The sequence below is a fragment of the Peromyscus leucopus genome, chromosome 4 (genome assembly GCF_004664715.2).
Source record: "Peromyscus leucopus breed LL Stock chromosome 4, UCI_PerLeu_2.1, whole genome shotgun sequence".
Taxonomy (NCBI): domain Eukaryota; kingdom Metazoa; phylum Chordata; class Mammalia; order Rodentia; family Cricetidae; genus Peromyscus; species Peromyscus leucopus.
The window spans coordinates 103,266,919-103,285,562 of NC_051066.1; the positions used below are offsets into that span (position 1 = coordinate 103,266,919).

At 47.4% G+C, this 18,644-nt stretch overlaps 2 protein-coding genes across 2 annotated transcripts in view; one reads left to right on the forward strand and one right to left on the reverse strand.

Moving 5' to 3' along the window:
* Snrnp200 (small nuclear ribonucleoprotein U5 subunit 200) overlaps positions 1–11,310 on the forward strand; it is a 28,436-nt gene extending 17,126 nt beyond the window's left edge. Inside the window, exons 24-45 of the mRNA XM_028892715.2 lie at positions 5–88; positions 523–629; positions 933–1,051; positions 1,338–1,492; positions 1,582–1,771; positions 1,940–2,113; positions 3,600–3,760; positions 4,098–4,325; positions 4,792–4,983; positions 5,078–5,256; positions 5,419–5,570; positions 6,362–6,470; positions 7,140–7,248; positions 7,625–7,814; positions 7,906–8,070; positions 8,236–8,357; positions 8,610–8,753; positions 8,848–9,024; positions 9,296–9,456; positions 9,538–9,619; positions 10,663–10,755; positions 10,857–11,310. Of these exons, the coding sequence (XP_028748548.1) occupies positions 5–88; positions 523–629; positions 933–1,051; positions 1,338–1,492; positions 1,582–1,771; positions 1,940–2,113; positions 3,600–3,760; positions 4,098–4,325; positions 4,792–4,983; positions 5,078–5,256; positions 5,419–5,570; positions 6,362–6,470; positions 7,140–7,248; positions 7,625–7,814; positions 7,906–8,070; positions 8,236–8,357; positions 8,610–8,753; positions 8,848–9,024; positions 9,296–9,456; positions 9,538–9,619; positions 10,663–10,755; positions 10,857–11,000 (3,237 nt within the window). The 3' untranslated portion in view covers positions 11,001–11,310. The remainder of the gene's footprint in view (positions 1–4; positions 89–522; positions 630–932; positions 1,052–1,337; positions 1,493–1,581; positions 1,772–1,939; positions 2,114–3,599; positions 3,761–4,097; positions 4,326–4,791; positions 4,984–5,077; positions 5,257–5,418; positions 5,571–6,361; positions 6,471–7,139; positions 7,249–7,624; positions 7,815–7,905; positions 8,071–8,235; positions 8,358–8,609; positions 8,754–8,847; positions 9,025–9,295; positions 9,457–9,537; positions 9,620–10,662; positions 10,756–10,856) is intronic.
* A 630-nt stretch (positions 11,311–11,940) lies between these two features.
* Ciao1 (cytosolic iron-sulfur assembly component 1) lies at positions 11,941–18,511 on the reverse strand. Its single transcript, XM_028892719.2, has 7 exons — positions 18,201–18,511; positions 17,753–17,901; positions 17,374–17,485; positions 17,186–17,274; positions 16,794–16,995; positions 15,686–15,773; positions 11,941–14,151 (listed from the first exon to the last, which is right to left on the reverse strand). Exons 1-7 carry the CDS (start codon positions 18,337–18,339, stop codon positions 13,911–13,913), a joined length of 1,020 nt encoding a protein of 339 aa, XP_028748552.1. The 5' UTR covers positions 18,340–18,511; the 3' UTR covers positions 11,941–13,910.
* Between the last annotated feature and the right edge of the window lie 133 nt (positions 18,512–18,644).

The window sequence follows — 18,644 nt, forward strand, 5'->3', positions numbered from 1 at the left end:
GCAGATCAATGTGCTCCTCCAAGCCTTCATCTCACAGCTGAAACTGGAAGGCTTTGCACTGATGGCTGACATGGTGTACGTGACACAGGTGAGGGCCGGCTGCACGAGTGAGGGGCTGTGGGCCTTGAAGAGGGCGGGCCTTCTGCTTGTCCCAGCGGGCCTTTGTCCCAGCGGGCCTTCTGCTTGTCCCAGCGGGCCAGCTGCCTGCCGCCACTTCCTGCTGAGTTAGGCGTATGGGAAGGACAGGCCTTACGGAGTGCTGAGAAGTTCTCAAGGTGCTTGGAGAGAGAGATCCCCTGGGCACGTCACCTTCTCCAAGAAAAACGACTCCCCATTGTAGCTGTGGTGTTCATAAAAAATGACAAAATATTTTATTGATTACTCTATCTTGACCTGGAAGGGTAGGAGACAGAAACTTTTGCTTCTGAATTGGTCTGAGTGATTGCATCAGATCTTGTGATGGTCAAGCCGTGGTAGACAGGCCACAGAGGTTTCACGATGGAAATATTTGTCTTTCCTCAGTCTGCTGGCCGCTTGATGCGTGCAATCTTCGAAATTGTTCTGAACCGAGGTTGGGCACAGCTTACAGATAAGACCCTGAATCTCTGCAAGATGATCGACAAACGCATGTAAGGGCTCAGAGAGCCAGAGGCTGTTCCGTGAGTTTGGACCTCAGTGCGTTTGATGTCCAGTCCTGTTGGCTGAGATGTGGCACGAACCTGTGTGAAAGTTGAGAAGGCAGTGCCTTCTAGAATGCAGGGCTGGGGAGGTGGGGGAGAACAACCAGGATTGGCTGTCTGGTCTCCTGGCAGTTTCCGACATTTTTAATGATAGGGTCTGTGTGGTCATTCTAAAACGTTGGAAGCTGATGAAGGCGGTCTGTCCATAGCCCTAGAGAAAGAGTGAACTAGCTGTGTCTCCTTTCTGGATAGGTGGCAGTCCATGTGTCCTCTTCGTCAGTTCCGTAAACTTCCCGAGGAAGTAGTGAAGAAGATTGAGAAGAAAAACTTCCCCTTTGAGCGGCTCTATGACTTGAATCATAATGAGATAGGTGTGTAAAGTTCTTGTCCTGTCTTGTAGCCCAGGCATCTTTCTCTGTCAGACTCCTACTCCCCAGGTCCTAGACCCTGGGCACTGGTACCCTCGGCTTGCATCCTGCTATTGTACCAGCTCCCTCTTCAACTCAGGACTTTGAACCATTAGTACTCACTGAGGCTAAAGCAGGGAACCTGTCTGCTGGTGTGGAATCTGCTCCTTTTCCACAGTTGCCCTACAGCCCTGTTTGCAGAGTTGCTAGACTGGCCAGACAGCAGCCCCAATGCCTTTACTTCCTCTAGGTGAACTTATCCGAATGCCAAAGATGGGGAAGACCATCCACAAGTACGTCCATCTCTTCCCCAAGTTGGAGTTGTCCGTGCACCTGCAGCCTATTACACGCTCCACCCTGAAAGTAGAGCTGACTATCACACCAGATTTCCAGTGGGATGAAAAGGCAAGGTTTTGTTGGTTAGGGAGGGGGAGGTGGAGTTGCTGAATCCCCTCATTGGCTCGTTCTGATTTCACTGGTGCTTGGGTTGGCAGGTCCATGGTTCATCAGAGGCATTTTGGATTCTAGTGGAGGATGTGGACAGTGAGGTGATTCTGCACCATGAATATTTTCTGCTGAAGGCCAAATATGCCCAGGATGAGCACCTTATTACGTTCTTCGTCCCAGTCTTCGAACCACTGCCCCCACAGTACTTCATCCGAGTGGTGTCTGACCGCTGGCTCTGTGAGTGTCTCCTGAGTCCCCTAGGAACATACCCTCCAAAGATAGTAGTGGACTGCTTGCCTCTGGAGAGAGTGATACAGACAGAGCCTAAGGTCTTTAGTGTTCGTGGATAGCGCTGTGGAGGTCTGCTGGAGGATGCTCCCTAACCTTCCATTTCTTCCCTGACAGCTTGTGAGACCCAGCTGCCCGTCTCTTTCCGGCACCTGATCCTTCCAGAGAAGTACCCCCCTCCAACTGAACTGTTGGACCTGCAGCCATTGCCGGTATCTGCTCTAAGAAACAGTGCTTTTGAGAGCCTTTACCAAGACAAATTTCCTTTCTTCAATCCCATCCAGACTCAAGGTAGGTGTGAGTCTCAGATATTTGGTCCCTAGGCCTGCCTTTTTTTTTTTCTCCTTTTCTCTGCTCCCATCCCCAAGACGGGTTTTCTGTATAACAGCCCTGGCTGTCTTGGATCTCACTCTGTAGACCAGCCCACTGGCCTTGAACTCACAGAGATCAGCCTGCCTCTGTCTCTGGAGTGCTGGGATTAAAGGCGTGCACCACCACAGTCCAGACCATGCACACTTTTTAGGGTTGCCTAGTGATAAATGTCTTGTGCAGCTGGTAGAGAACCAGGCACTTAGTGGGCCTGGGCCTTCTCAGCCTGCTGTGGCCTGCCGGAATAGTTTTCTTCCACAAGTCCTGTTGACTGTTAGACTTGCTCTGCTGCCTGCATCTCTTCCTAGGAGGGTCAGGAGAGTAAGGTCTTTCCATGGTGTGTTGGTGCTGTTCCTGATGCTCCCGTGTTGAACCAGCGGGTGGCATTGATGGAGACCGCACTTCATCATTAAAATTAATGACTTGTTCACAGAGCAGGCACTGTATTCTAAGGACTTGGCTGAGCACAGGATCAGTGTTTTCTTTCCTCCTCCACCAGTCCTTTGAAAGGGTTACTGTTTAGTGCATTTCATGATGAGGGAACCGGAGGCATAGGAAGGAGCTCTAAATAAACAAACCAGTAAATAGGTGAGCTTGGGTCTTGAACCCAGTCTATTTTTTTTTTAATTATTAATTTATTTATTGTTTTTTTTTTTTCTTTTTCTTTTTGGTTTTTCGAGACAGGGTTTCTCTGTGTAGCTTTGTGCCTTTTCCTGGAACTCACTTGGTAGTCTAGGCTGGCCTCGAACTCACAGAGATCTGCCTGCCTCTGCCTCCCGAGTGCTGGGATTAAAGGCGTGCGCCACCACCGCCCGGCTTTAACCCAGTCTTGATCCCAGGGCCTGGCCTCACCTTCTGTATTTGAGTACTTCTAGAGAATATAGGAGACTGCTGATAGGGCAGAGAAAGGTGTCCTGTCTTTGTGTGTCCGTGTGCGTGTGCGTGTGCGTGTGTGTGTGTGTCCGTCCGTCCTGGTCCTTGAGTGGCAAAGATGCTGGATTTCTTTCTTTCTTTTTTTTTTTCTTTTTTTGGTTTTTCGAGACAGGGTTTCTCTGTGTAGTTTTGCGCCTTTCCTGGAACTCACTATGTAGACCAGGCTGGCCTCGAACTCACAAGATCTGCCTGCCTCTGCCTCTCGAGTGCTGGGATTAAAGGAGTGCGCCACCACTGCCTGGCCATGCTGGATTTCTTTTGCTTTTTTCTTGCCACAAATCTCCAGATCTGAACCTGATCTTGGACTTTTTCCTTCCCTGCTTTGCAGGAGAAAGTATGGTGAGAGACAGCTAGATGGGCCAGTGTTCTAGGCTTCTCTTTGTACTGCAGTTGATTGACTTTGTCTCATGGTGTTCACAATCTTGACGAATGATCCGTTTCATTCCCCCTCCCCCTTGCATCTTTTGGTTTCCAGTTTTTAACACCGTGTACAACAGTGATGATAACGTGTTTGTGGGGGCCCCCACGGGCAGCGGGAAGACCATCTGTGCAGAGTTTGCCATCCTGCGGATGCTGCTGCAGAATTCTGAGGGGCGCTGTGTCTACATTACCCCCATGGAGGCTCTGGCAGAGCAGGTGTGTAATGTGCTGTGGAACTGTGAATTTCCCAGAAGGCGTTGCATATCTGACAACTGTGTATCATTTCTTAAAGAAAAGCTGCCCTGTCACTTAAAAGCTGGTATAGACGATACAGTATTATGAATAGAGTATGGTGATACATGATTGTCATCCCAGCTGCTTAGGAGGCTGAGGCAATAGGTTCACTTGAACCCACAAGTTTGAGGTCAGCCTGGGCCCCTATCTCAAAACAGAAAAAGTAGTGTAAGATATCTGGCTTCTCAGTTCTCCTCCTAGCAACTGAGAGATGCAGGCATGACCTGTTGTTCTTATGTCTCCCTCCCCTGCCTGCCAGGTGTACATGGACTGGTATGAGAAGTTTCAGGACAGGCTCAACAAGAAGGTGGTGCTGCTGACGGGGGAGACTAGCACAGACTTGAAGCTTCTGGGCAAAGGCAACATCATCATCAGTACCCCTGAGAAGTGGGACATCCTTTCCCGGAGGTGGAAGCAGCGCAAGAATGTCCAGAACATTAACCTCTTTGTGGTGGATGAGGTCCACCTTATTGGGGGCGAGAATGGGGTACGCTTGACTTTGCAGCATAGAGGAGGGGTGGGACCCACGCAGTGACTTTACATTGGGCTTGAGCCAGGGACTAGGTTCATCACAAAGATTTCTGCCTTTTTCCAGAAGGTGACCTGAGATTTTTTGGATAGAACTCTTTTTTTTTTTTTTTTTTGGTTTTTCGAGACAGGGTTTCTCTGTGTAGCTTTGCGCCTTTCCTGGAACTCACTTGGTAGCCCAGGCTGGCCTCGAACTCACAGAGATCCGCCTGCCTCTGCCTCCCAAGTGCTGGGATTTAAGGCGTGCGCCACCACCGCCCTGCTTGGATAGAACTCTTAAAGAACAATAAGGTGAAGGTTGTCTCTTGGGGCAGGGGAACCACAGCAGGAGAGCCTATAATTGGGACAGGCAGGTGGTTCATAAAGGGAGGCTCAGGCAGAAGATGGGGAACCTGGGCTGGAATGACTCCTTCCCCTTTTCCCAGCCTGTCTTGGAAGTGATCTGCTCCCGGATGCGCTACATCTCCTCCCAGATTGAGCGGCCCATTCGCATTGTGGCACTTAGCTCGTCCCTCTCCAATGCCAAGGATGTGGCTCACTGGCTGGGCTGCAGTGCCACCTCCACCTTCAACTTCCACCCTAATGTGCGCCCTGTACCTTTAGAATTGCACATCCAGGTAGGACCCCGGCTCCACTCCTCCACGGCCTCAGGGATCCCTTGTTCCTCAGGTCCAGTGACCTCAGTGTCTTTTCTTCTCCCTTGGTTTTCAGGGCTTCAACATCAGCCATACCCAGACTCGCCTGCTGTCTATGGCCAAGCCTGTGTACCATGCTATCACCAAACACTCACCCAAGAAGCCTGTCATCGTTTTTGTCCCATCTCGCAAGCAGACCCGTCTCACCGCGATAGACATCCTCACTACCTGTGCAGCAGACATCCAGCGGCAGAGGTGCGGTGTGCTCTAATTTCTGGGGTGGGTGGGTGGGTGCGTGAGGATCATGTTTAGTGAAGCTGCCCCCTGCTCTGGGTGTCCTGGGTGAGGCGGGGACTGAGGCTGGGCCCAGCACATACTGCAGTGCCTCTGACCTGTGCTTGTTCTTGATCTTCCCAGGTTCTTGCACTGTACTGAGAAGGATCTGATCCCTTACCTGGAGAAGTTAAGTGACAGCACGCTCAAGGAGACACTGCTAAATGGGGTGGGCTACCTACATGAAGGGCTGAGCCCCATGGAGAGGCGCCTGGTAGAGCAGCTCTTCAGCTCAGGTAAGGAAACCTCATGGCAACCAAAGCTGTCCCAGTTGTATGTACTCAACTTTAGGGTTGGATGGCATTTCTCTGTTGAATAGTATTCATTCACAGTGCTAGCAGACTACTGCATGTCTTGCCTCATTAGATTCCTCTTAAACACGTATGATGTAGTCGAGAGAGATACCCCTCCTTGCAAGATTAGAAAGCAGGCAGGCACATAAGCTGGTCCCATTTCAGAACCTGGTTTTCTGGGGCTCGGGGCCACCGGCCAGTGGTTCTGTGTGAATACAAGACTGGTGGAGTTAGAACTCAAGAGATGGCTGTGGATTTGTGGTTCTTCTCTGGTTGGCTGCCTCTCGTCTGCTGCCCTTTGTTGACCTGTGGCATTTTATGCCTTGTTCACTATTCTGGCGCTATGTGGCAGAGCCTTGGTGTAGCTGATCCCACCAGTCTCTCACTCTTTGGATCTGCCTGGTTTGGGTGTGCTCAGAGGAAGTTTGGTTTTGCCGTCTTGGGCTGACCTACCATGGTTGGGTTGGTGTTAGCTTTCACCATCAGAGGCTGATCCATCAGGCAGTTCGGGTCTTGCTTTCCCTGGGTTTGAGTTCTCTAGAATGCTTTGTTTCTTCTAGGATAGTCAATAGTGTGGTGCTGCCTTTCCCCGCACTTCATTAGTGTCAGACCTTGTTCCTAGGCAGCCTCACTCTGAGCTTTGAAATGGAACACAAGGTTGGACGTGCCTGCCAGTGAGGCACATAGTTTCTGGAAGCCCTGTCCTCAGTCTTTCTCTCTCTTCCCCTGCTTAGGGGCGATCCAGGTGGTGGTGGCTTCTCGAAGTCTCTGCTGGGGTATGAATGTTGCTGCTCATCTAGTGATCATCATGGATACGCAGTACTACAATGGCAAGATCCATGCGTGAGTTAACATTAACAGATCTCCCTCCTAAAACCAGTGTTAATCTGCAAATGCAGTCTAGGGAACTAAACATAGTCTAGAGTCCCTGTAGATCAGGGTTAATTTTTGGGTCCCAGGAGGTAGACTTCTTTTTAGTCATTGTACCTCTATCTCAGCAGTTTGGAGAGAAGACCTTACAGACAGGAGGAAACGGGGGTTGTTAACCTGCTCCCCACAAGGTCACACCTTTGTCGGTTCAGTGTTTCTCACAGCCTGAATAATTTAACTTTTTTTTTTCAAAAATGCAGATTATTTTGAAATTAAATTAGTTTTGTGAGTTTAAAATGTCTGAATCTGGTTCTTACTTTGGGTTTTAGATTACTTTTTAATCTGAAACACACAGCCCTTAAACTTGACTTTAAGTTTGGTCCTTTAATAGGATGTTATTTTGCTTCTGGCCTTAGGTAGGTTTGCAGCTTTGGTTCAAGTTCATTGAGTAACACATTCATGACTCTTTCACTTAGAAACTAAAATAATGTGTAGGTAAGCAAATGAAATGAATCACTAAGCACACAGGTTCAGGACCAGTTTGCTGTAGTTTGACCTTATCTCCCTGCCTTCATCTTCTGTCCCTGTGGCTGAAGACAGGCAGGTCTCCTGACAGTTTCCTATTTCTCTCTTCTGCCCCAGCTATGTGGACTACCCCATCTATGATGTGCTTCAGATGGTGGGCCATGCCAACCGCCCCCTGCAGGATGACGAGGGGCGCTGTGTCATCATGTGTCAAGGCTCTAAAAAGGTCAGTTAGGAGACTTTGAACAGATTTCTCGAATCTTTCTGAAATGTCTTTAATAAACTTTTCAGTCCTTTCTGTCAGTTGCTTTTGTAACAAGCTGGAGCCAACACAGAATTTTGTTCTTTGTTTTTGCTCCTGCTGGTGATTCCATGTCTCCACCGATTGTTGTCTTCCTTCATGCACTGCTTCCTGCTCCAGCTGGGTGGCTTGGCGTGCCCCACCCTGCTCTGTATCACATGAACTGTTGTCTAAGTGTTTCTCCTATCTGGCTGTTATATATATAATCATACAGGCCATTCATTCCCTGTTGGGTTGCCTGCCCTTCACCCTTTATTATCATGTTGTCATTGATTCTTTTTTAATGTCCCCCAATCCACAGGATTTTTTCAAAAAGTTTTTATATGAGCCATTGCCGGTAGAGTCTCACCTGGACCACTGTATGCATGACCACTTCAATGCTGAGATAGTCACCAAGACCATTGAGAACAAGCAGGATGCTGTGGACTACCTCACCTGGACCTTTTTGTATCGCCGAATGACACAGAACCCCAATTACTACAACCTTCAGGGTCAGTGAACCAAAGAGCACACAGTGCCCTTGGAGAGTTTCACAGCTCTTGCTAGGCAATATCCTGAGAGTTCCCTCTTACATCTCCACAGGCATATCTCATCGTCACTTGTCTGACCACTTGTCAGAGCTGGTGGAGCAGACCCTCAGTGACCTGGAACAGTCCAAATGCATCAGCATTGAGGATGAGATGGATGTGGCCCCTCTGAACCTGGGCATGATTGCTGCCTACTATTACATAAACTACACCACCATCGGTGAGGACCAGGGGTGCATGGGCTTCTGGAGTCGGGTGGGATGAGATGTGATAATTTGTCAGAGATGATATGCAAGAAAGCAGTGCTGCCAGGCAGTTGATTCTTGTTAGTCTGTTCCTTTCCTCTCCCAGTTGGCTCTTCCCACATTCTCTCATTTTCTTTCAGAGCTCTTCAGCATGTCTCTCAATGCTAAAACCAAGGTTCGAGGACTTATTGAGATTATTTCCAACGCGGCAGAGTATGAGAACATTCCCATCAGGCATCATGAAGACAACCTGCTACGCCAGGTGAGGGCATCTGCTTTAGAAGACCATTCAGGAGTAAAAATTTGGCCCATATACCAAAGCACATGGCTTCCTGTCACAAATACCCTCATACATTTCTCTTACCTCTCTCAACCTCATACATCCTTCCACATTTACCAACAATTCTCCATCCTTCTCTCTAGAGTCGAGCAGGGCCACATGGTGTGTTTGGCCTGAACAGGTCTCAGGTAGGGTCCTCTGTTTATCACCAGCTTTTTTTCTTTCCCATTCTAGTTGGCTCAGAAGGTTCCCCACAAGCTGAATAACCCCAAGTTCAATGATCCGCATGTGAAGACCAACCTGCTGCTGCAGGCTCACCTGTCCCGAATGCAGCTGAGTGCTGAACTGCAGTCGGACACGGAGGAAATCCTTAGTAAGGTAATGTGGGTGGGGTCTGGAGGTTCACTGGCCAGGGGGGCCTCCCAGGACTGGCTTCCCAGCCCCCCTGCTCTTACATTCCCTCTCCATACAGGCAATCCGGCTCATTCAGGCCTGTGTGGATGTACTCTCTAGCAATGGGTGGCTCAGCCCTGCTCTGGCAGCCATGGAACTGGCTCAGATGGTCACCCAAGCCATGTGGTCTAAGGACTCCTATCTGAAGCAGCTGCCACACTTCACCTCAGAGCATATCAAACGTTGCACAGATAAGGTGAGCTAAGACCTGGAGTGCTGGGTGATGAGCTTAGAACAGAAAGTCCTGATCTGCAGGTAGATTGTGGGAGGCAAGCATTAGCAGGGGAACTGGTTCCTTTGAAGGAGTTCCATCTGAATCGAGATGCTGAGAGGGGCCAGAAGTGGTCTGCACTCTCTCTAAAGCTGCTTCTAGATGACTTGGCAGTGTGGGCGCAGCTCTTTAGAGCCAGTGGTACTTGCTGTGGCATGTGTTCTCTGCCCCCCTGACCTCAGCACACCCACTGTAGGGAGTGGAGAGTGTTTTTGACATCATGGAGATGGAGGATGAAGAACGGAACGCATTGCTTCAGTTGACTGACAGCCAGATCGCAGATGTGGCCCGCTTTTGTAACCGCTACCCGAATATTGAACTGTCCTATGAAGTGGTGGATAAAGACAGCATCCGCAGGTGAGACAGGAAGTGTCAGGAGTCTGCCCTGGGGTCTCTGCCCACAACCACAGCGCTCATATATTGTTTTGCTTTCACCAGTGGTGGGCCAGTTGTGGTGCTAGTGCAACTGGAGCGAGAGGAGGAAGTCACAGGCCCTGTTATTGCACCTCTCTTCCCACAGGTATGTCCTAGCAGCTGGCTTTGCCACAAGTCCATTTGAGGCTTGTTCACTAGCTAGGTCTTAGGACAGGATACATTTCCTACCAGGGGAGAGGAGTCTGGGGGTAATGAACTCACAAGGCTGAGTATTAATCTCAGAACCATGGATTCTTTTTCTTTTTTTGTTTTTAAACAATTTAGGTGGCTGGTCATTGTTAAAAAACATCAGGCAGTGTTAATCTCTCGCTGACTCTTAAGATTACTTTTGTTTCTATAAATGGCTCCAGGACACTTGGACTTTTCTACTTGGTCTTCTAGTTATATTTCACTGAGGTTCTAGTTGCATATTTGTTTTTAAATCAACAGGAAGAAAGTCTCATCTTCTTTATGTGGGAGCACTGAAGGTTGGGTGCAGATGCTAGATAAACTTCATGTACTTCTGTAGACAAATTATTCAGGTTTCTAAGGAAAGTGCCACTGGGGCATATGGGCTCTACTGCAGCCAACAGAGAGGGCTTCTCCAGAGAGAGGATGTCAGGAGAGGTCCCACGGGCTTGCTTTGTATTCTCTCTGCTGCAGGTTCATCTCCACATTAAGATTTTTCAGTTAGCTTGCCTTTCTTAGACTTGAAGTTTGCCTTGCAGCCTTATCCACTGGCAAGCGTTTGTATTCACAGCTCAATGAGCTCAAAGCCTACCAGCCCTGTTCGAAAAAAAAAAAAAAAAAAAAAAAAAAAAAAAAAAAGAACTTGAAGTTTGTATGCCTCAAGGCTAAATCTCTAATAATGCAGTTTAGATTCAGTGACAAGCGTTAAATAAAAAAGGTGCCTTAAGTAATGGAAATGAGGTAGAACTGAAAAGTTAGTCTAGCTACTTATTTGAAGAGTAAGTCCTTTGGGGATATGTTTAGACTGCTAAAAACTCTTAAGTCTATCAAGTTGTGTTTCAGGAAGCAACTGTGGAGAGCTTTAATCTGAGTTTTGTTACTCTGTTTCATAACCATTCTCACAGTTGATTGTAGTCATCAAGTTTTCTATGCTTAAGTTCTTGGTTTTGATCCCTGTAGAAACGTGAAGAGGGCTGGTGGGTTGTGATTGGAGATGCCAAGTCCAACAGCCTCATCTCCATCAAGAGGCTGACCCTGCAGCAGAAAGCCAAGGTGAGTGTGTACACTCAGTCCTGCATCTATCCCTGGGGTTGGACAGGTGGGTCGCCTCCTCCCAGGTCCCCACTAACCTGATTTCTGCCTGTTCTCTTTAGGTGAAGCTAGACTTTGTGGCCCCAGCCACAGGTGGCCACAACTATACCCTGTACTTCATGAGTGATGCATACATGGGATGTGACCAGGAGTATAAATTCAGTGTGGATGTGAAAGAAGCTGAAACAGACAGTGATTCAGATTGAGTCTGAGGCATTCTCTCGTGTGTGGGGACATTGAACCTGGAAACAGGAATGTGGACAGTTCAGGGGGAACTGGTTTTGGAAACCAGGTCTGTCAGCCTGAGGTCTGGCCATTCAGGTTGCTGCTGTTCCCAGTTACTTTCCTACTCTGGACCAAGCAGTTCAAGCTCTGGGTCCAGTATTTTCAAGTGTCACGTCAAGCATAAACTATGTACAGTAGTTGGAGGCCTTTTTTTTTTTTTTTTTTTTTTTTTTTTTTTTTTTTTTGTAGTTCCTTGAGTCATACATTCTAATAAATAATTTGGAGAAACTGTATGTCCTAAATTTTCTTCAACCAAAGGTCCTGGCCAGAAAAATTGTCATTTTAGCACTGAATCTTCCTATCAAGTATGTGGAGGACAAACTTGCCCTCTACTGAAGGACTAACAGTGTCTGTCAGACAGCTAACTCTTGGGTCATGCAGATGATCTCAGCTTCCTTTATAGGTGTTGCAAAGTTAGTGGCATAGCAGTAGGAGCTGACTCCATCTTGGCCAACAGGTAGGGCTTCTCATGACCTGTGTTCTGAAATCTTCCTTCCATGGTGAAGATGCACTAGGCAGGGCCAGGCGATGGTGGCGCATGCCTTTAATCCCAGCCCTTGGGAGGCAGAGGCAGGCAGACTTATGGGAGTTTGAGGCCAGCCTGGTCTACAGAGCTAATTCCAGGAAAGCCAAGGCTACCCAGAGAAACCCTGTCTCAAAAAATAAAACAAAAGATGCACCAGGTAGAAATGACTCTAGTCTCCTTAAAATGTCCTCTTACCACAATCTCACACCTACAACTTCAACTGTTTGCTTTCTGTTCTTCATGAATAAACACGAATCACTGTGATTCATTTTCTAGGCCAGCAGTTTTCAAATGATGATTTCAAGACCCCTTACCCCTTCAGAAAACTAAGAGCAGAGCCTCAAAAGCTTTTATTATCTAGGTTATATTCACTGATACTTGTTATAATAAAAATTAAGGCAGTCCATTTCAAAATAACCTCGTTAACATATTTTAGGAAAAATAAATTCTTGAGGAATAGCATGGTACAGTGTTGCAATCCTTTTACATCCTTTACATAGAAGCCAGTTAAGACCTTTAGCCACTTTGATGCTCATCTGTTGTGTTTACTGAAGCATGTCAACTTCAAATAATTGGCTCTCCGTTGCTACTATGCAAAACTATGTGAAAGTTTCCTCGAGGCAATGTAGGGTCTACAGATACATCCATGCATCTTAGACTATTAAACCCACTACCCCATCACTGTCTGAATATAACATTTTCCAAATGACCAGTGTAACACCAGTACATGGGTCATTTGGAGAACGACCCATGAAATTCCACAAATCTCAAGATATCCGCACAGTTCACTACTCATTTGCTAATTTCATTACCACTAAAGTTTGTTACAAGTTTTTAGAAATTCTGTCTTTTAAACATTTACTATAAGCTGAACATTTAGTGAAAGGTTCAATATGTTCATTTTTTAGAAACACAACTAAATAGCCAGGCCTAAATACTATAATTTCCTAGTTCTGGTAAAGATGGCATGCCATGAATAGCTAACTTGGCTTGCAACAACATCCAACTGCTTTTCCTTAAGACCACCTTACTTCATTGCAGAGGGGCTGGATGGAATTTTCTCATTTGTCAGTATAAGTGTTCTTAAGGGTCAATGTTTAATAATAATTAGTCCTCTTTCTTGTCTAAGAGAAGCTGGCTCAGTTCCTACTGAGGGAACAAGACAGTGAAGACTGATGGCTATTTAACTGGTGCCACTCCTGGATCATGTAAGGTGTTGACCCTGCAAGGGACCTAAGACTCCCAGGGATCTGCAGATCACTCTAGCCACTACTGTTCTGGATACTGTTTCTGCTGTCTTTCAAAAAAAGCTAAGGTCACAAGTGTACACTGTCAAAAATTAAGTAAAGCCTCCAGCTTTGGAGACAGCCCTTACCACTCTTTAGAAGGCTTATTAGACAATTACTCTTTTCCCTGAAAAACACCACACACATTGGCAGCACACATACGCCATAGTCTTTTACTTGTTTTTTTTTTGAGACAGGACCTCTGTCTACTTGGCTGTCCTGGAACTCATTTTGTAGATCAAGTTGGCCTCTGCCTCCTGAGTGGTGGATTATAGGTGTGTGCCGCCACACCCAGCCTGCTGATGTTTTCTTAGAGGGCCACAAGCTACTGTCTTAATGTTTTCTGCCCTTTACTGAAAACCAATTCTCTCTTTAGTTCAGTTGCCACCACAGCATAACGTCTCAAGAGGCGTGTGAGGGTTTCTAAGGAAGAGCAGAGGTGTTCTTTTACTCTGAACAAACTTTGAACGTCACTGTGTTTTGAGAAAGGTTCTTGTATAGCCCAAACTAGTTTGAAACTTGCTATATAGCCAAGGATAACCTTGAGCTTCTCATCATCCTGTCTTTCCTTGAGTGCTAGGAAGACACCATAACTGGCTTGCAGGTCTTAAATGCAGGGACTTAAAATTGGGAAGGAGGGACCCATTTAAACAGTGGAATTATAAATGATAAATGACCTTAGTTATAAAATAGGAAATGGGGCACAGATGATTATTTCTATAAAGCTCATAATTTCAGAAAGCTTTCAAACACATTCTCCTATATACATACATAGTGATTATAAATACTCTATTTATCCCCAAAATGTAACACCATGCCCTAAATAAAGCAAAATTTGTAACACAACATACTCTGTTCCATGGCTCTGTCCCATGGCTCTCTCACATCAAGGAAGGGAAACAGTGAATGGTCCTGTGGCTTCTACACATCCAAACAGAAGGCATAAAGCTAAATGAAGATCAAGGATCCTTCAGGTCCTCTTGATGACTAGGAAAGTCTTGGCCAAGTCAAGCTATAGCTCAGAGGCCTGCAGGTTGGTGATATTCCCAGAAGGCCACCTCCCCATCATCACTACAAGAGGCCAGGAGTCCTGGCTCCTTGGGATTCCAAGCCACACAGTTGACGTCCTGGGAATGGGCCTGACGCAGATGAGCTGTCAGAGAGAAGGTAGGCTGCTGTGGATCTGAGCCTGGATCCTCCTCAAACACTCGGATGGCATCATCCCCACACGCTGTAGCCAGGGCCCCTGTCAGCTGACACCTGGGAGGAACACATGTCAGGGGTAAGCAGATGACTCCTGCCTCTCCAACCCGGCAGATTGGGGAGCAGTGTTCCAGTCCCAGGCCTACCTTCTTCCCAAACCTAAGGCCTCAGCTTTCCTAAGCCATCACACCAACAAAGGCCCTCCTAGTCCTCAGGGCTTCCCGTCTGGTTGCCCCAGCTACAGATGAGACCAAATCACACTTTCTCCACTTGGCGTAAGCAGCTGCCCATGTCACTGCATCCTTAACCTCCTTTTAACACTGACATTAACAAGTTTCATCATAATTTAGTAGAACTTACTTTAAAATAAACATTGAAGATTCCCCAATTGCCCATCACTGTATAAAACTTGAATCTGGAATGTTCAACTGCCTGTTAGTAAGTTAAAAAAAAGCAAAAATTCCAATTGCTTGAGTGTTTTTTTTTTTTTTTTTTCTTCTCTTCAAGACAGAGTTTCTCTGGGTAGCTCTGGCTGTCCTGGAACTCGCTCTATAGAGTAGATCTGCCTGCCTCTACCTACTGAGTGATGGGATTACAGGTATGTGCCAGCACCATGCGGCAGTTTGTTTTTTTTTTAATTAATTGTTGTAAGATTTATTTTTCTTTTACAGGTATTTTTGCCTATTTGTATGTCTGTGTACCATGTGTGTATAATGCCCACTGAAGCAAAAAAGGGTGTCAGATCCCTTGGAACTAGAATTACAGACAGTTGTGAGCAGCCATGTGGGAGCTGAGAATTGAACCTAGGTTCTCTAGAAGAGTAGCCAGTTTTCTTAACTGCTGAGCCATTTCTCCAGCTTCAAATAGGTCTAATTTTTTGTTGTTTTGATTGCTCCCCTCCCCCCCCAGACAGTTTCTCTGTGTAGCCCTGGCTGTCCTAGAACTCATTCTGTAGACCAGGCTGGCCTCAGACTCACAGAGACAAGTAAGGTTAATTTTAAGCTGTTAAATGCATATCCCTAAAAAACCAACCAAACAAACAAAAAACCAACTCCTTAGCTAAAAGTAAATTTCAATTTCTGCCATAAACTTAATGCTTAGGGGTAGAGTGGGGCTAATTCTCCATGAAGTCAATATTCGAGTCCCATTTATGGCACAGATATTCCCAGACATTTGCTATAAATAAAGCTTAGACATATAACAGATTTTTTTCTCATGGTTGGAATTATTTCTAAGATCTAAGACTCAGGCCCAGAGTGGCCTCTAACCTCCATTCTTCTAAGAATGGGGCAGCTTTTCTAGTTTCCGTAAGAATCAGTTACTAAAGCACAAAGTCCACAGTTACAAATGCACATATTCTATGATCATCTCAGGATGTCCCAGTGCTATGTAAATCCTAAGGGTTGGTGCTGCCCTCAAAGCCTGGGACCTTATCCCAGAAACAGTCTTAGGTATAGTCATCTTCCTGCTCCTGGAACCCCAGGCCAGCCAGTTGTAAGCCAGAATAGCAGGCCTAATCTGAACAAATGCAGAGCAGCACAGGTCACGCCATCTCTAAAATCCCTGCTATAGGAATTGACTGAGGTCTTACCAAGCAATGTCGTAAATGGTCCTGGTGTGGAAGCCTGACAAAGTGCAGATACATTTCCAGGTGGGGTCAGAGCCACTGCATGCCACCCCTGTGCGACAGAACTTTCTTAAGTCCAAGGCATTCTGTGCCCTGAGCACCTCTCCTAATGTGCCCTTCCTCATCCCGTTGCCAATCAATGAGCCTTTGTCCCAACTGTGTTCCCACCCTCCTTATCTGCCTTACACACTGTTGTCACCCGAGGATTCTGAGAAGGAAGCCCCCCTATTCCACTGCAGGCTGCATCTAACCAGTTAATCTGCCTTTTAAGGCCACTCACTAGCCACCCAACCAACGTCACTCCTCCCTTCTAATCCTCTGCCTTGCCTCAAGGAATCCTGTTCTTCACGTTGTTTAGATATTCCCATCAGCCAACTCATGCTGCTGGGTTTTCTTTTCTTCTCTTCTCTCTCTTCTTTCTTTTTTTTTTTTTTTTTTTTGAGTCAGGGTCTCACTATGTAGCTCTGGCTGTCCTGGAACTCACTATGTAGACGGTGGCCTTGAACTCAGAGATCTCCCAGCTTCTGCCTCCCGAGTACTGGGATTAAAGGCCTATGATACCACCATTTGGCAGCTTCTTTTTGTTTCGGTTGGGGGGTTTGCTGCTGGGCTTTCAACTGAGAATCTTGTGTTACAGTCTCCTGTTAAAAATTCTACATGGCAGCTAGGTGGTGGCGGCACACGCCTTTAATCCCAGCACTCAGGAGGCAGAGGCAGGAGGATCTCTGAGTTTGAGGCCAGCCTGGGCTACCAAGTGAGTTCCAGGAAAGGCGCAAAGCTACACAGAGAAACCCTGTCTCAAAAAAACAAAAAAAAAAAAAAAAAAAAACCAAAACCAAAAACAAACAAACAAAAAACAAAAAAAACAAAAACAAAAAACAAAACAAACAAACAAACAAAAACCTCCATGCCATCTTCAAATTTGGTTGGAAGGCCTTGTTCCACAAAGCTATCCCCAATTCTTTCAGTGCTTCTCTGGAGCTCTCCTGTGACCTCACGAACCCAATTGTGATTCATGGCAGACTATATCTTGGCAGACTATAAAACGCTCCTTTGACTCCTGGACCCTCACCTTGTTCATTGCCTGGTAGATACTGGCGCCAAATACGCACAGTACGGTCATCACTGCAAGATGCCAGACGCTGGCCACTGGGGTCAAAGGCCAAGCTCCATACAGTGGACTCATGACCTTCAAGGGTAGCACAGCAGACCCAGTCGTCCCCTTCTTCCTGGTACAACTTCACTGTGTCATCATAGCTGGCAGAAGCTAACAGCTGAAAGTGAGAAAGGAGACCCAGCATTTGTCTGTATGGCCCAGGAGGTACCCATGGTTCTAGTATCAAACACTGTCTGGACAGGACAGTTCCAAAGATCCCTATGGAAGTGAGGAGGATGCTGAGAGTGCAGGCAGGCCGAGCACAAGCCTCCATATCAGGGTTCTTTCCTACCCCTTCTGACTCTTACCTCCTGGCTTGGGTGCCAAACCACATGCTTAACGTCCTGTGTATGAGAGTTGAGGACACTGACACATTCATACTCATCCTCTTCGTCAACTGTGGGAGAAAAAAGAAGTGAAGAGCTGACCCTGTCAGGAGCAGAGCTGAAAGTCGGTGAGCTGGTTTTCCCTTGTATCTGGAGACGTCTGGACTCACCTTCCCAGACCCACACACTCTTATCTCTGCTGCAGGTAGCCAAGAGGTTGCCAGATGGGGCCCAAGCTACTGACTTGACCTCGTTTTCATGACCCTCGAGAGTGGTTACACACTGGAAAGGGAAAAAGACTGTGAATTAATGACAGCTAAGAGTCCCAGTAAAACATCTCAGATCACAACCTTGTTGCTGAGACAGCCTAGAGGACTTGTGGCAATCCTCTTGCTTCAGTGTCCCATTGCTGGGATTTGGTGTCATGAACTACCCTACCCAGCTACCATGTCTATGGTATAAACATTAAGTAAAGGCTGTCCTCAAAGGGGCAGGTTGACCCAGCTGTGGGGTGCAGACAAGTAATCTGCTTCCATCCAGCCTGGTTACCTCAAAGTCATTCTGGTTCTTCTTCCAAATGCAAGTAGTAGCATCAAAGCTGGCGGAGGCCAGGTAATTTCCACAGGGGGACCAGGCCACTTTCCGAACAGTGCGCTGATGGCCTTCAGAAAGGACAGACTTGCAAATCCAGCTGTCACCTACAGGCAGAGAACAGGCTAGCCATTCAAAAACTGGTACTGAAAGTGGAACCCTGTCGGGTGACAAGCTCAACCACCATTACAACGATGCAAGCGACTACTTCCTTTGGAAGAGGTCTCAAAACCGTCCAATTGCTATTCAGACGACTTTTCTCATTTTTCTTCCTCAACAAATATCCCAGTTCCCGCAACAATCCCAGACTGTCCGCTGACGCTTGCACACTCCTTCCCCCGACAAACCCTTTTTAAGAGTAGCGTCTTCCTCGGCACCAGGGTCACAAAGCCAAGCCAGGCCTTACCCTCGGTGCCCCAGATGCGGATTTTACGGTCGCCGCCGCACGAGGCCAGCAGGGTCCCTGTGGGGTTCCAGGCCAGGAACCAGCAGCGGGAGTCTGGGTGCGCCGGGACGCGGCTCTGCAGCACCAGTGCATCCTTCATGGCGGCGGCCTCAGGGTGAGAAGGAGGACGCCGAAAGCAAAGTGCAGGACGCGGTGGCCACGGTAGGACCCCACGGTCGCCAGATGCCCCGCTTCTGCCACAGGGGTCGCCCTGGGAACTGAAGCGCCCGCTGCTGAGGCCGCACGGCCTTCTGGGACTTGTAGTCACTCCCCCCTCACCTTCCCAACGGGAAGCCTCGCAGGACTGTCCCGAACTACCAGTCCCCTGATGCCCCGCGGGAGAACAGGCGGCGCGCGCACACAGTGACGCAAAAGGAGGGCAGAGCGGTGAGCCGGAGGAGGAGG

Coding starts and splice junctions, on each gene's coding strand:
- Ciao1 (XM_028892719.2), bottom strand. CDS start 18,339: ATGAAGGATGCACTGGTGCTGCAGAGCCGCGTCCCGGCGCACCCAGAC. Junction 17,902..18,200: donor CCGCATCTGGGGCACCGAGG/GTAAGGCCTGGC, acceptor CTCTGCCTGTAG/GTGACAGCTGGATTTGCAAG. Junction 14,152..15,685: donor ACCATTTACGACATTGCTTG/GTAAGACCTCAG, acceptor TGTTCCTCCCAG/GTGTCAGCTGACAGGGGCCC.